The 15901-nt window shown below is 38.6% G+C and overlaps 1 protein-coding gene across 1 annotated transcript in view; it reads right to left on the reverse strand.

Annotated features, from left to right (window-relative positions):
• THSD7B (thrombospondin type 1 domain containing 7B) overlaps positions 1-15901 on the reverse strand; it is a 989572-nt gene that overhangs the window by 48378 nt on the left and 925293 nt on the right. The window contains exons 18-19 of the mRNA XM_043894410.1: positions 1623-1764; positions 187-302 (exon numbers count right to left, since the gene is read on the reverse strand). Of these exons, the coding sequence (XP_043750345.1) occupies positions 187-302; positions 1623-1764 (258 nt within the window). The remainder of the gene's footprint in view (positions 1-186; positions 303-1622; positions 1765-15901) is intronic.

The raw sequence follows: 15901 nt of genomic DNA on the forward strand, positions 1-15901 counted from the left end.
AGTTCAAACTCGTGAGATGTAACTGTATAATACTAGTACCACTTACTCTAATTGAACCTAAGCTGTGATGAGAAGAAATTGGGAGGGTCATTTTTAGTGAGCATTGTGAAGGTTGCAGACCACTATTTAAGAAAATAAATAAATAAACAAAGTCATGGGTGTGGGGTCCAAACACACATAACTTACCTGCTCGCATTCGTCCATGGCAACGGGTTTGCCATCACTGCGCACACAGCTCAGAAGGCGGGTCCTGAAGCCTTGCCCACAGGTTGCATTTTCACTCAGCTGGCATGTACTCCACTCTACGGGCATAGGGTGACCACACTGAGTTTCAAAGTTATGACCATGTGAGCAAAAGACAACAAACCTTTGATTCTCTGCATCAGTGGAGAATAGTGTACACAGAATCCTAAAATCATTTTAATGTGGCTTCAAAAAGCATTATGCAATTCTTTAATTACAAAATAATCAATCAATCAGATCACAAATAGAAGTGAATTTGCTTTCTTGAGGTCAGAAGCCAAATAGTTTATAGAAATCATCTCATAGTTGGCCGAGGTAGGAAAAGGAAAAAAAACCTAAGCACAAAGAACAACCAGTTTGGAATCATCTATTTGCTGGGTGTAATTGAGAAAGAAAAAAAATACAGAAATGATGTTAGTCTGTGATATCAACTTGAAGATATTTTCAATGAATAAATATAATTATTTAAACCATTTGGTATATTTGGTACAGCGGAGCCAAGAAAGGTACCCCCAAAAGGAAAGAAGTCATGATGAAAAGGGCCATTTTGAAAACTCTCACTTTAATAAAATTATTCTCTCATGAGAGAAGGTTTTGTAGATTTGGCTAACTGTATTACAAACTCAACAGTGAGAGTTAGAATAAATCATCCCATAACTAATTCTTTTAAAAAATTTTATTTTGGTGTGAGTAGAAAAAGAGATCCTCAATCATATACAGTGAGAACCTCTCTAAGAAGATTTTTCATATTTGGTAGATCATCTAAAAGTTAAATAGGAAGAGCTAGTCCATGTATAGCAAAATCAGCATTTTAAAGACATGCTTTTTCAGTAAAGCAAATTTTATTGTATTTTTGGAAAATTAGTATGAAAACTAATGATCTAAAGGACCTTTCATGAAAGAAAAAGGACAAATACAGCAGGTCAACTCTCACCTATATAGACAGTCTCATAGAATTTACTAGAGGTTTTCTACATGAGAAATCTCAGCAGTGCCACTGTGACCTCAGTGGAAAATTTGTTTCAGAAAAAGGCAAATGTTTTGCCCCTTCAGGCAGCTGGCCATTTGGTTATCAGTACTGAAGTCAATGCTGAGACTTAACCTGATTCTGCATCTCGTGGCATTCCGTGTATCACTGCTGCAGAGAACAGATCAATGTAATTATACAGTCCTTTAGTTTCCGACACTGAACACAGGGGTATGCCGTGTCTGAATAAGGGTCTCTAAAATATCCCTGTCCAGTCAGGTCTACCAGTTGTCCTTGGTGAGCCCCATAGAGCAAGTACATCACAAGCTTTAGTTTCTTGAAATAATAAAAGCCATGAACGAGCTGCCTTCTAGGACAGCACGATTCCGTGGTTTGTGGTTTACAGCCATACCTGTTAGATTGTACTGGAACTGGAAGCAATTTTCATTGAGAAGGCAGGGCCGCACCTGTGAGTCTTCAGCACACGTCCTCGAGCTCACGGAGGGCCTCAGCAGGTGACGGGTTCTTCTCTGCGTTGTGTGAGGATCACACGACTGTGAAAATCAAAGAGCAGGCAGAGTTAGAAAGGAACTCATGTTTGTTGATAAATTGAATGTGCTTATCTGTATACATAGAGGCACATGTGCAACACCTACAGGGAAGAGACTATTGAAGAGAGTATGAGACAGAATATTTAGAAAATAAAATCATTATGGGGTTCAATGTAAGTATTTTCTGGTTTTTCTACCTGACAACTCTTTCTTGTTCTACATTATGATGAATAATTAGGCACGTGGGGACCATTTTCACTCACTGAACACACTCTGTACTCTCAAATCCATTTGCCATGTAGCAAGCGATGAATGCATTTTGAATGTATAAATGAATGAGAAAAGGAAGACAATGTCCCTTCTGCCTCCAGCTAGTCTAGCCCCAAAGAAATAACCACACAGAACACTTTAATGAGAAAATATTTTTTAAAAGCAGAACAAAGAGGGGGAATTATGAAATCAATATTGCCAATATAACAAAACTTTCCTCTTATTTTGGAGGCCCTCTGATCCATAGATTAGTCACTTCATGCAGTTGCCCTTTCAGCAAAATAAATGCATAAATAGGAACTTCAAAAATCTCCCGCAAAAATCACTTTACTTATGGGTCTACATGTCCTCTTATCGCCTCAATTCATATGACATTCTTGAGCCAGGTAAACCTGCCTGCCATCTGTCATCCATCCACTCTACTCACAGAGGACTGTCAGAAGCTCTCCCTATTAGAATAATCTCCTTTCCCATGTCCTATATCCTATCCTCCTCCTACTTCTTCTTCAGAACACTAATCAAGACTTCATCATTGACAGTTTTTCTTTTAATAATGACAAGTTCTTCTCTTCCTTCCTAAGCAAACTTCCACCCATGTTCAAGAATTACTATACAGTACTTGATTCCAAACATAAACGTATATGTTACATCTGCCTTTATGTGATCATTCTTTGTTTCTTTATTACTCCATCTCCTCCTTTTCTTTATAAATTCTTTGAAGACATAATAGATCATGATTTCTACTTCTTGTGTCACTCCCTGAAAATTCTGGTATATATTTGACCCAGTGGTTGTTCGGTAACACCATTATATGTGGTGAAGACAACATAATTCAGATCCAGAAATCTAGAGACACATAAGTGTTTAAACCACAGGAGAGAGAAAAGTCTCTGAATTCATGTCATCAAACCATCACTGCAATATTTGGGATTTTTTAAAATTTTTATTCCTTTACCTTTTCAGATACATTAGCAAGAACACAACCTGTAAACTTAATTTTGCCTGCTAAGCAAAATGATAATGTTAGAATACACTGAAATACATAGAAAAATGCTACAAAATTCTCTTCTATTTTCAAATGTTTGGAGCCATTGAAACACATTTACTATTTATGTGGCTTTATAGTTGGATAATCTGTCAATACTTATAAAGTATTTTTACATTTTAATTATATCAAATTGCCTCTAGATGATCAAGAAGGGCCATTGAAACCAGGTAATTATTCTTAATTATCTGCAAAGGAATCCCATCCCAATGCTTACAAATAATTTACTATTAATTCAGCAATTAATTTGATTGTTCTCATGAGAAGGAATGATAACTTAAATGATTTACCACTGAAAGAAAATGAAAGCATCTTAAAAGTTACTCCTGATTAGTGTTCTACTACTTTTCTACCTTACAAATTCAATGATTGAACAAGGTGAATGTGTGTAAGGATTTATGAACTTGCTTAGTCTAAAGCATGAAATAAAACAGAAAATTACACACATGAAAACATGCACACACAATTCAAATTATGTAACTTTGAACAATTCACTTATATATTCTTTATCTCAGTTCTTCATCTAGACCTGGGTGAGAAAGGGGCAGGGGCATAATATGGTAGTCTTTAAGAGTTCAGTTCAGTTAAGTCGCTCAGTCGTGTCTGACTCTTTGTGACCCCATGAACTGCAGCACGCCAGGCCTCCCTGTCTATCACCAACTCCGGGAGTCCACCCAAACACATGTCCATTGAGTCAGTGATGCCATCCAACCATCTCATCCTCTGTCATCCCCTTCTGCTCCTGCCCTCAATCTTTCCCAGCATCAGGGTCTTTTCAAATGAGTAAGCTCTCCGCATGAGGTGGCCCAAGTATTGGAGTTTCAGCTTCAGCATCAGTACTTCCAATGCACACCCAGGATTGATCTCCTTTAGGATGGACTGGTTGGATCTCCTCGCAGTCCAAGGGACTCTCAAGAGTCTTCTCCAACACCACAGTTCAAAAGCATCAATTCTTTGGCTCTCAGCTTTCTTTATAGTCCAACTCTCACATTCATACATGACCACTGGGAAAACCATAGCCTTGACTAGATGGACCTTTGTTGGCAAAGTAATGTCTCTGCTTTTTAATATGCTGTCTAGGTTGGTCATAACTTTCCTTCCAAGGAGTGAAGTGAAGTCACTCAGTCATGTCCAACTCTTTGTGACCCCATGGACTGTAGCCCTACCAGGCTCCTCCGTCCATGGAATTTTCCAGGCAAGAATACTGGAGTGGGTTGCCATTTCCTTCTCCAGGAGATCTTCCCGACCCAGGGATTGAACCCTGGTCTCCTGCATTGTAGGCAGACACTTTACCATCTGAGCCACAGGGAAGTCAAGCGTCTTTTAATTTCATTGCTGCAGTCACCATCTGCAGTGATTTTGGAGTCCCCAAATATAAAGTCAGACACTGTTTCCACTGTTTCCCCATCTATTTGCCATGAAGTGGTGGGACCAGATGCCATGATCATAGTTTTCTGAATGTTGAGCTTTAAGCCAACTTTTTCACTCTCCCCTTTCACTTTCATCAAAGGCCCTTCAGTAGTTCTTCACTTTCTGCCATAAGGGTGGTGTCATTTGCATATCTGAGGTTATTGATATTTCTCCTGGCAATCTTGATTCCAGCTTGTGCTTCTTCCAGCCCAGTGTTTCTCATGATGTACTCTGCATATAAGTTAAGTAAGCAGGGTGACAATATACAGCCTTGATGCACTCCTTTTCCTATTTAGAACCAGTCTGTTGTTCCATGTCCAATTCTAACTGTTGCTTCCTGACCTGCATACAGGTTTCTCAAGAGGCGTGTCAGGTGGTCTGGTATTCCCATCTCTTTCAGAATTTTCCACAGTTTATTGTGATCTACACAGTCGAAGGCTTTGGCATAGTCAATAAAGCAGAAATAGATGTTTTTCTGGAACTCTCTTGCTTTTTCAATGATCCAGCAGATGTTGGCAATTTGATCTCTGGTTCCTCTGCCTTTTCTAAAACCAGCTTGGACATCTGGAAGTTCACAGTTCATGTATTGCTGAAGCCTGGCTTGGAGAATTTTAAGCATTATTTTATTAGCGTGTGAGATGAGTGCAATTGTGCAGTAGTTTGAACACTCTTCGGCAATGCCTTTCTTTGGGATTGGATGAAAACTGACCTTTTCCAGTCCTGTGGCCACTGCTGAGTTTTCCAGATTTGCTGGCATATTGAGTGCAGCACTTTCATAGCATCATCTTTCAGGATTTGAAATAGCTCAACTGGAATTCCATCACCTCCACTAGTACCTTCCCTCATACCTCACACTCTTATCAGTCTCTATGTCTGCTACATATGCTTTTAAGATGATACTTAACCATGTAGAGTTTAATTATCACTTTCTAGAAATTAATATACTGAAAACCAGCACTGTAGCTAACTCTCTTACTAACACTATCCAGAGAAACAGGCAAAGAAGGTGAATGAAATCCACAAACACAATCCAACCTAATTTCAGATGGTATCTGTATATTCTACCTTATAAAAATTGCCCTAGCACTGCTAACAACTGATAGATGAATTAGTGTTTCTCCTTATTCTTTTCTCTCTGTTCGCTCTTTATGGGAAGTTCATAAAGTAATGACTAGGTCACAAGGCAGATGGAGGTCGGCTAAAAAAAAAAATGGATGACAAAGGAGCCTTATATCTAGATGATTTCTTTATCGGATCAAAACTCTTCAAACATAAACCTGAATCTCCTCTCCCCTAGAGTATTCATAAGAAGACACTGTCAACTTCCTAAATAGAGAAGTGAGAATGTGATGTGTAGATAACTAACCCCAAGTCTACTTTAAATCAGTCTCATTATAAAGGACAAAGTTAGATAGCTAAAGTTTATTTACTAGGGAAGGAGATGACCAATAAGAACCAGTAGTATCTGGTATATAAGTCCTTTTATGAGATTAGGTTTTTAAACTTTGAAAACCAGCACTTATCTTAAAGCTTAATCTTACAATATAATATTGCACCTTCACACTTTTTTCTCTCTTAGCAATGAAGCCTGTATCCCTGGGCCTGACCTGAATATTTGTATTCATCTGTCAAAATTAAATCAGATATTCCCTCTGAGAGCCTCCACTGATTTATTTGCACCTTTATAAGTGGAAGATGATGCTGAAGCTGAAACTCCAATACTTTGGCCCTCTGATGCGAAGAGCTGACTCATTTGAAAAGACCCTGATGCTGGGAAAGATTGAGGGCAGGAGGAGAAGGGGATGACAGAGGATGAGATGGTTGGATGGCATCACTGACTCAATGAACATGGTTTTGGGTGAACTCTGGGAGTTGGTGATGGACAGGGAGGCCTGGCGTGCTGTGGTTCATGGGGTCGCCAAGAGTTGGACATGACTGAGTGAGTGAACTGAACTGAACTGAAGTGGAATCACCTTATCAAGTAAGCATTTCCACTCTACTTGTATTGATACGTGTGCATTCCTTCCCATGGGTTAGTTGGAGAATGCGTGTCTTAATTTTCTTGGACATTGAGAACCTTGTTCTGTCTCTGACAACAGTATGTAGATAATAAATGTTTGGTGTAGGATAATGTTTGGTTATCCTAAAAACTAAATAATGAATGTTTGGTGTAGGATAATTTGCTTCTTCCTGGGTAATAAGACTGGATTTTTGTAAGCTGCCTTAGTGACAAATGGTTAACCCTGGACTGTGATCACATTGCCTAAATATAAGGTTTCTCCATAGGTTTGCTTTCTTGATAAAAAGAGAATATAATATTTTCTCTCCTTCCCATAGTTTTCCCATAAAATCCAAATGACAGCTCCCAGAATAATAGAATCTACCTTTAAATTGATAAATTATAACAGTAAATGAGTTTTAATTTACCCATGTAAAAATAAAAGATACCTTAGATGCTATATCCTAAATAAATCCAGTGAAGAATATATAATGTGGTATTTTTCTAACACTAAACTATTAATATTAACAATGATAATTTAACAAAACCTGGCATAAGTCCAGGTACTTGTGAATTTAACTCACTCTCTAAATTTCTTGTCTGGAGATAAGCATGAATCCCCAAGGCCTGGCCTTGTCAGCTTTCATCAGATATTGAAATCCAAGGTTTTTATTCTGTTACAGAATGGAAAATTCTAATAATTCTGAGATGGTCTCTCCATTTAGCTAAGTAGCTCTTTCTCTATCTTTCATGAGGCAAAAAAGGGAATATATATGCTATGAAGTTGAGTCTTGTTTTTTTTGAAAAAGTGGGATAAAAGATGCCAAATACTAATATCAATACTATGTAAGGAAACTTCCTCAGAGATTCTGAGAAAATGGTTACAGAAGTGGAAAAAAAGAGTTTTTTTTGCATATCACAGTGCAACAAGGAGAGCAAAATCAAAACCATATAGACCAACCATATGCTTAGTAAAATTAATGACAACTTGTCTTCACAAACATCAAAATTTGAATAGGAGGGGACCAAGGGCTAAAGTTACAGAACCTGTGTGATATCAGCATCCAGCAGGGGAAAGGAGAAGGTAAAAATGGGGTGTCTGGTATACCCCCAAAACACCAAACTGGAAGACTAAAGCATGGAGTAGGAGGCTTTTGCATACTCCAAAAGCAACCAAGTATCAGGAACCCACGGAGAGGTTCTGGGGGCTGATGAAACCTGAGTCCAGTGAACTCTCAACACGATAAGTCAAAACTGCCTTCCAGGACAATTTTCTGCACTGAAAAAACTGGTGGGAAGAGTTTCCAAATTGCTCAGAACAAGAGGACTAGCAGTGAAGGAAAAGAAAGGGCCAGTAAACAAAGCTGGAAGGAAAACAGATCCAGAAAATTTCATGAATCTGCTAAATTTTTGACCACTCAAAGCAAACGAACAATAGCAGAGACCCCTGGACCATGAAAATGAAATTAGGTAGAAACAAGTCTCAATCACAATTGCTTCTAAAAGTTCATAAAGGTTGATTTCCCAGAAAAATAAGTGGAGATGGAAATCAAATTCAAGTCCCACAAAATGGTGTTAAGAGGAAAAAGTGGATGAAAGAATAATATCTCTATAGATAAGAAACTGCAGAAAAAGACATGCATAAAAAACAGATGAAAACTCCTATTTAAAAAATAAGCAGTTGGTCATTTCGGAAGTGACAAAATATGAAAGAACACATAAAACACAAATAAAATACAAATGTTAAAGAATGAGAGAAACTATATAAAAGATATGACCATTTTAAGTTTTATTACATTTTAACATTTTAACTCATGTTGGTGTAGTAGAGGGACTATTTTCTGTGTTATATGGAATACGGCAAATGTATAATTATGAAATATTCTATCTCCAGTATCTTTGAAAAAGTGGATTTTAGTATAAAATAAATGAGATATAGATGTAAGACAAAACTTAAGTAACTACCTTTAGTTCATCAATATGAACTCAAAAAGTATTTCACCTTCAAAATAAAGGAAATAATAGCATATATTTCAAAACTGCAGTCACTGAAATGGTCTAGCAGCTGTGGAACCCAGTAAGCTCAGTATCCCTGAAGTTCTTCTTGTGGCACCAAAGAGTCATTTCCACTAAAAGAAGCCAGGGATTTTTTTTTTTTTACTTATTTTTATTAGTTGGAGGCTAATTACTTTACAATATTGTAGTGGTTTTTGCCATACATTTACATGAATCAGCCATGGATTTACATGTGTTCCCCAAGCCAGGGATTTTTAGAGAGAAACAGCTGATTCTAAGTCTGGCAAAGAAAATGTATAAAATAAGCCTGAAACATCTCATAGTGGATAACAAGGGGGCTAACAAAGGCCACCAGAGTCTTTACTAAAGTGTTCATAGAACAAATTTAAAAAACACTACAACTAGGACAACCTGAGCATTGATATAGGTGATAATTGAAAGTGGTTAAAATATATCAAATTTATTTAAATCTATGATTTCATTATGATACAAAAATAGTCACATATAGTCAAAGATGCTAGGTAAACAACTCCTCATTGTGAAAACTGGTAAATAAAAGGTGAATAAGTATTTTTCTTGCCTTTTCTATACATAATAGAGCAGTAGGTTTAAATATCAGTTGGGGCAAAAATTTCTCCTTATAGTAGTACTCCCACAAGTAAATGAGAAAGATTAGTACAATTGGAAGCTTGCCATTTTGTGTTTCCTAAATGATAGAGAGTTTAAGCTTTGACCATCGATGTTAGCCAAGCACATAAAAAGCTATAACCATACATTATGTGCCTCCTAAGAAAGAGCACATCTTCTATGAAGGAGTCTTGCCAAAGACATGAATCTGATTAAGCCTCTGCATGCAATTTATGGGAAATTTAAGGAGAGAGGAACATGTTAAACTTCACCACAAGGATGCAATTTAAGAGACATACTGGGAAATTCAGTAGAAAAGGTGACCCATTTCCTTACCAGTAAATTGCTGGGAAGAAAAAAAGAAAGCAACAAAAGAAGCTAGGTTAAAAGAGATATAAAGGCATATGTAAAAACAGGCTTGAGTTAATGGCTAGCCCACTCAGACTACAGATCTAAAGGAAAGTAAGAAAAAAGATTATCATAGAAGTCTTTACAGAATTTAATTTTAAGAGAGTGAGGAGGATATAACCTGTGAAGTCCTTTGTGAGTCGCTGGCAAGTTTCTACTTCCTAACCTGGGTGGCTGTTTCAACAGTGTTTGCCTGAAAACTAAACTGTACAATTTGTTTTACATGGCTTTCTGTATTTGGAGAAGGAAATGGTAGCCCACTCCAGTATTCCTGCCTGGAGAATTCCATGGGCAGAGGAGACTGATGGACTACAGTTCATGGGGTTGCAAAGAGTTGGACACAACTGAATGACTAAAACTATATATATATATATATATATATATATATAACAGATAACTAAATAAGTGCCTGTTGTATAGCAGAGGAAACTCTACTTAAATTCTCTGTAATGACCTATATGGGGAGAGAATCTAAAAAAGAGTGGATATATGTATATGTGTAATTGGTTCACTTTGCTATATTCCTGAAACTAACAGAATATTATAAATCAACCACAGCCCAATAATTTTTTTAAATTAACATTTAAAAAAGTTTTAAAAAATATCTCCTATCATGCTGGGAAATTTAGGTTTCTTTTCATTATGGGATTTCATAGTCTCCTGATGCCAGTTTTTCCCAAAGTATATTATATTCTACGGTGCATTCATAGGGGCTGAGAAAAAAGAGATTCATAATCAGATCCATTTTGGATATATTGAGCTAAATAGTCCTAAAGAAGGATTTTTGTAACACTGTTGTTAAGTCATCAAAATCTATTCTCTCCTTTCTTCCAGTGCACTGGACTGGACCATATAACCCAGCTTTCCTTGCAGGTGGGTGTGACTAGGTAACTGAGCTCTGATAAATGAAAGGTAAATGGGAGGTTATGTGTGACACTCCACCTCTCACCCTAAAACCTCCCACATGTGTCCTCCATGCTCTTCACCCTACAGGGAGCAGGGATGGTGAAGAGTAGAATGGTTTTGAAAGCCAAGCTTGAAGATGGCAGACAATCTAGTAGCCTGCATCCCAGGATGACTGTATGGAGCAGAGAGTGTCCTTTCCCCACCAGCAAATCCTACTTAGGAGTGTTTGCTGGGAGAGAAATAACATTATATTCCATTTGATGAGCTACAATTTGGGGTTATTTGTGTTTCCAAATTATCTATTATTATTCTATACATCAGGCTTCCCCAGTGGCTCTCGTGGTCAAGAATCCACCTGCCAATGAAGGAAATGTAAGAGACGTGGGTTCAATCCCTAGATTGGGAAGATCTTCCAGAGGAGGGCACAGCAACCCACTCCAATATTCTTGCTTGGAGAATCCCATGGACAGAGAAGCCTGGCAGGCTGCAGTCCATAGGGTCACAAAGAGTTGGACACAACTGAAATGACTTAACACATATTGTTGGACTGACGGGGTTGAAATCTTGGCTTAAACCTGGTTAAGTCAATTAGACTTAATTTCCTCAGAGGCAAATTTAGTAAACACTTTTGTTTTATAGGGAGGATGAAATAACTATACTTCCTTCTAAAACCTTAAGATGTTCTTGTAAAATATAAATCTTTTGGGGAGACAAGGCATGAGCTCTTGGAAATCCAAAGCATAAAAGCAAAATCCTCCCTGAGATGATGTTTTATTCATTGGTGCAGTGCCTTGCATTTAATGTATTCTCAAAAACTATTTGTTTAAAGTGAATGGAGGGAATTCCCTGATGGTCCAGTGGTTAGGGGGAGAAGGAAATGGCAACCCACTCCAGTATCCTTGTCAGGAGAATCCCGTAGACAGAGGAGCCTGGTGGGCTGCTGTCCATGGGGTCGCACAGAGTCGGACATGACTGAAGTGACTTAGCAGCAGCAGCCAGTGGTTAGGACTCTATGCTTTCACTGCTGAGGGCCTGAGTTCAATCCCTTTGTTAGAGAACTAAGATTCCACAAGCTGCATAGAATGGAAAAAAAAAAAATCTTACTAGAGGAGTTCTTAAGGATAACAATTGATTCCTATAGATAATAAGTTAATAATCTTGTAATTTATCACATTCATTTATGTCTTTAAATCTGCAAGTCCATGTTTCCCACAATGTGTTATCACACAGTCCACGTGGACTATGTTCTTTTAGTTAAGTGGGTCAAAATCAGCAATAAACCATAGCATGGGAAATATCTGTCATATATTCAGAGTGAAAATGATTTCATGGAACATTTCAGATATTTATATCTGTATCTATATATAGATCTCTCTCTCTCTCTTCCTCTGTCTCTATATATGCATATATATGTCTCCATAAGTAAGTGACATGATCATTTGTGACATAAAATGTATTTCTTACTATATGCCATGGTCAAAAATATTTAGAAGCCACTGATCTAAGAAAAATGGTTATAAAAATAGCTTTTCTATTAAATAGCCTGTCACGGTCATTATTGAAAAACTGTTGTTTTTATTACATGTGCTTAGCCGTTTCAGTTGTGTCTGACTCCGCAACCCCCTGGACTGTAGCCCGCCAGACTCCTCTGTCCATGGGGATTCTCCAGGCAAGAATACTGGAGTGGCTTACCATGCCCTCCTCTAGAGTATCTTCCCAACCCAGGTTTCCCGCCTTGCAGGCAGACTTTTTACCATCTGAGCAACCAAGGAAGCCATAGGCATGTGGTTTTTATTTTGCAAATATGAACTGTAACTTTTTTAAAGAGGTGAATGTTCATTATATTTTTATTTCCACAGTATTTTTCTTTATCATAAAAACTTTTTTCTTCTTTAAATACAGGATTAATTTCAGGATAAAACAATTATTAAATTAAGTTTGTATCTAGTGAACCCACATTTATTGTATGAGATCAAATAATACAACACTGTGCTCCAATATGAAATTTTTAAAAAGCACAATATGATTCTTAAATGTGAACCTGAAAGAAAAAACTTAATTTCTTAAACGTCTCTTTCTCCATAGGAAACAGGCACGGTGGGCGCGGGGAGGGAGGGGGCAGGTGGTGGGGGTGGTGTTGGTTGGTGCTTGTGCTCTAGTTGGATAAATTATACCCAGCAGGACGGGAGAGTGAAGGAAGTGCCTGGGTTAGCTCTTTATGTACTGGAATAGCAATTCCATTCAGAGTACTCACTTTCACAGGGGTCTTTGTGACATAATAAAAAGTAGGATCAGCACTCAGAAACTGTTGTTCCTCATTTAGGCATAAGCTAATACACTGTGATCTTAGCTCTAAGGGGGTACTCCCACAGTAAGGCACAAAGAACAGTCCAGCACCTGTGATGGAATTCCTCTCATTTAACTATCTGGGCATTCTCTTGACCTGAGCCAACCTCTTCTGCAGATACACCCAATACCAGCGGAGTGGTTCTCCACATGTGGTCCCAAGACCTGCAGCATTAGCATCACCCGGACACTTGCTAGAAATGCAATTTATGCACCCCATAAAAATTTCTGGGGGGACATTCCCAACGACTACAGGGGTGGGGTTCAGCAACCTGTCTTTTAAGAAGCCCTTCAGGTGATTCTGATATACTCTGTAGTTTGAAAGCCACTGTCCTCAAGCCAGCTTGAATTCTCTATGTACAAAATAACAGACTCCTCATTTTCCCATACCACATCTTTCTCTAATCCTTCCTATCTCTTAATGACAACTCCAGCCATCCAGAGCTCAGTTCAAAAACTCTGGAGTGATCTTTGATTCTTATTTTCCTTACATCATACAACCATACCTTGAGCAGATCCTTTCAGCTCTAACTTCAAAGTAAAACCCATGTTCTAGCAGCTTCTCACCACTTGCACCAGTTTTATCCTGGTCAAAGTCACCATCACTTTTCACTTGGATGATAACAAATGACCTCCCATTTGATTCTTCCCTTCCCATTCTGGAGATCATGTCCAATTCTGGGGCCAGAAGTATCCTTTTAAAATAATCAAAGTTAGATCATGTAACTCTTCTCCTCAATGGTTTCCCAACTTAGCATGAAAACCAAGTCCTTTTCTCGGGTCTACAAAGTCCTCCCCAGTCTGTCCGCACTGCCTGTGAGTGCTCAAAGCCTCTGTGCTCTTTGTTCACTGCCTCAGTCACCACTTCAGCCTCCTGGGTGTTCCTGGACAGCGCCAGGCACTCCTGGTTTCTGGGCTTTTGGCCTTGCTCTTCCTTCTGCCTGCCATGTTTTCCCTCCTGCACCTGTAGGATTTGCTCCCTTACTTTCTTCAGGCCCCTGCTCAAATTTGAGAGGACTTCTTTGACCAGGCTACATAAACATATCAGCAACTCCTCCACATCACTTTTTGTCTTTTTCCCCCTCCATATCACTTAGTACTAACTGATATGCCATATAATAAGCCGGTGGTGTTTTTCGTTTGTGTGTGTGTGTTTAATGGAGTATAACTGCTTTACAATGTTGTGTTAGTTTATGCTGTACAATAACATGAGTCAGCTATATATATACACATATATCCCTCCCTCTGGAGCCTTCCCCCACACTCCCCATCCGCTCCTAGTCATAGCAGAGCACAAGCTGAGTTCCCTCTGCTATGCAGCATCTTCCCACCACCTGTGTATTTTGCACCAGGCAGTGTATAAACGTCAGAGCTGCTCTCAGAGTTTGTCCCATGCTCCCCTTCCCACTGCCACCCACGTCATGTCCACAAGTCCATTCTCTATGTCTGTGTCTCTATTCCTGCCCTGCAAATAGGTCCATCAGTGCCATTTTTCCAGATTCCATATGTATGTGTTAATATATATATGTGTTTTTCTCTTTCTGACTTACAGCCTCTAGCTGCTGTTTATGTGTTTTGCTTGTTTTTAATCATCTCCCTCCCCTCTATTAGAATGTAAGTTTACATTAAAAAATAAAAACCCATTTAAAATATGGACAGGGGAACTGAATAGACATTTTCCTAAAGAGGAAATCCAGATGGTCAACAGGCATATGAAAAGGTGTTCAACATCACTAATCATCACAGAAATGCAAATCAAAACCACGAGATAGTCTCATTGATTACTGATATTTCCAATACCTGGAATATGCCCAGGTCCATAAGAAATAGTCAATAAACAGATTTCCACAAACAGTGTACCAATCATAACCTAACTCCTGCAAGGGCACTCTGACCTTCTCATTGGCTCAAATTAAAAAAGAAAAAACACTGATCACATTTATCTCTTCAGGAGTTTGTGATATTTAATGAGTTAAAAGGAACTAATGAATGTAAGCATTCTGAGTTTCTGGAAATTTCAGATTTTTCAAGTGCAGTGAACTCTATTATTATTGTATTTTGCACAGGTCAAAAGATAGCATACAACAAAGGAATGTTTATGATGACATCACAGCAAACCTGATCAGAAATTAAAATACTGTAAACTAAATTACTGATCAACCAGAAGGGCCACAGGTCAGATTCTTGAGTCCTGCAATGATTTCTCTATTTATTCTGATACTTTACCCTATATTTGAGGGGTCCAACAATACCTGCAAGCCCATGTAAATCAGAATAGCCTCTTATAGCTTCTGCTTGTCTTTGGAGAGATTAAATGGATAATAACAAGAGAGACCGAGACTATATTTTGGATGTGTCCCATTATATCCCAGAAATAATAACCACCACCACCATTTTATACTGTGAACACACACCTAGCATTGTGGTGAGCATTCTGTGAGGATTATCTCCTAAAGTCCTTCAGTCTGCCAGTAATCCAGGTGTGATTTGAATATGTGTGCTTTTATAGATGATGAAACTGAATCTCAAAGAAAAAAACAACCTTATAGTAGGCACTCAAACCAGGATTTTAATCTACGAGGGCTACTTTGCGCCTACCTTCAACTGGTCTACTTGTAAAGCAGCAGTACTTGTCGACCATGAACAGTGCGTGTGGGGCCACCCAAGACGGTCGGGTCATGGTGGAGAGGTCTGACAGAATGTGGTCCACTGGAGAAGGGAATGGCAAACCACTTCAGTACTCTTGCCTTGAGAACCCCATGAACAGTATGAAAAGGCAAAAAGATAGGACACTGGAAGATGCACTCCCCAGGTTGGTAGGCGCCCAAAATGCTACTGGAGATCAGTGGAGAAATAACTCCAGGAAGAATGAAGGGATGGAGCCAAAGCAAAAACAACACCCACTTGTGGATGTGACTGGTAATAGAAGCAAATTCTGATGCTGTAAAGAGCAATATTGCAAGGACACCTAGAATGCTAGGACCATGAATCAAGGCAAATTGGAAGTGGTCAAGCAAGAGATGGCAAGAGTGAACGTTGACATTTTAGGAATCAGCAAACCAAGATGGACTGGAATGGGTGAATTTAACTCAGATGACCATTATATCTACTAT

The sequence above is a fragment of the Cervus elaphus genome, chromosome 33 (genome assembly GCF_910594005.1).
Source record: "Cervus elaphus chromosome 33, mCerEla1.1, whole genome shotgun sequence".
NCBI lineage: Eukaryota > Metazoa > Chordata > Mammalia > Artiodactyla > Cervidae > Cervus > Cervus elaphus.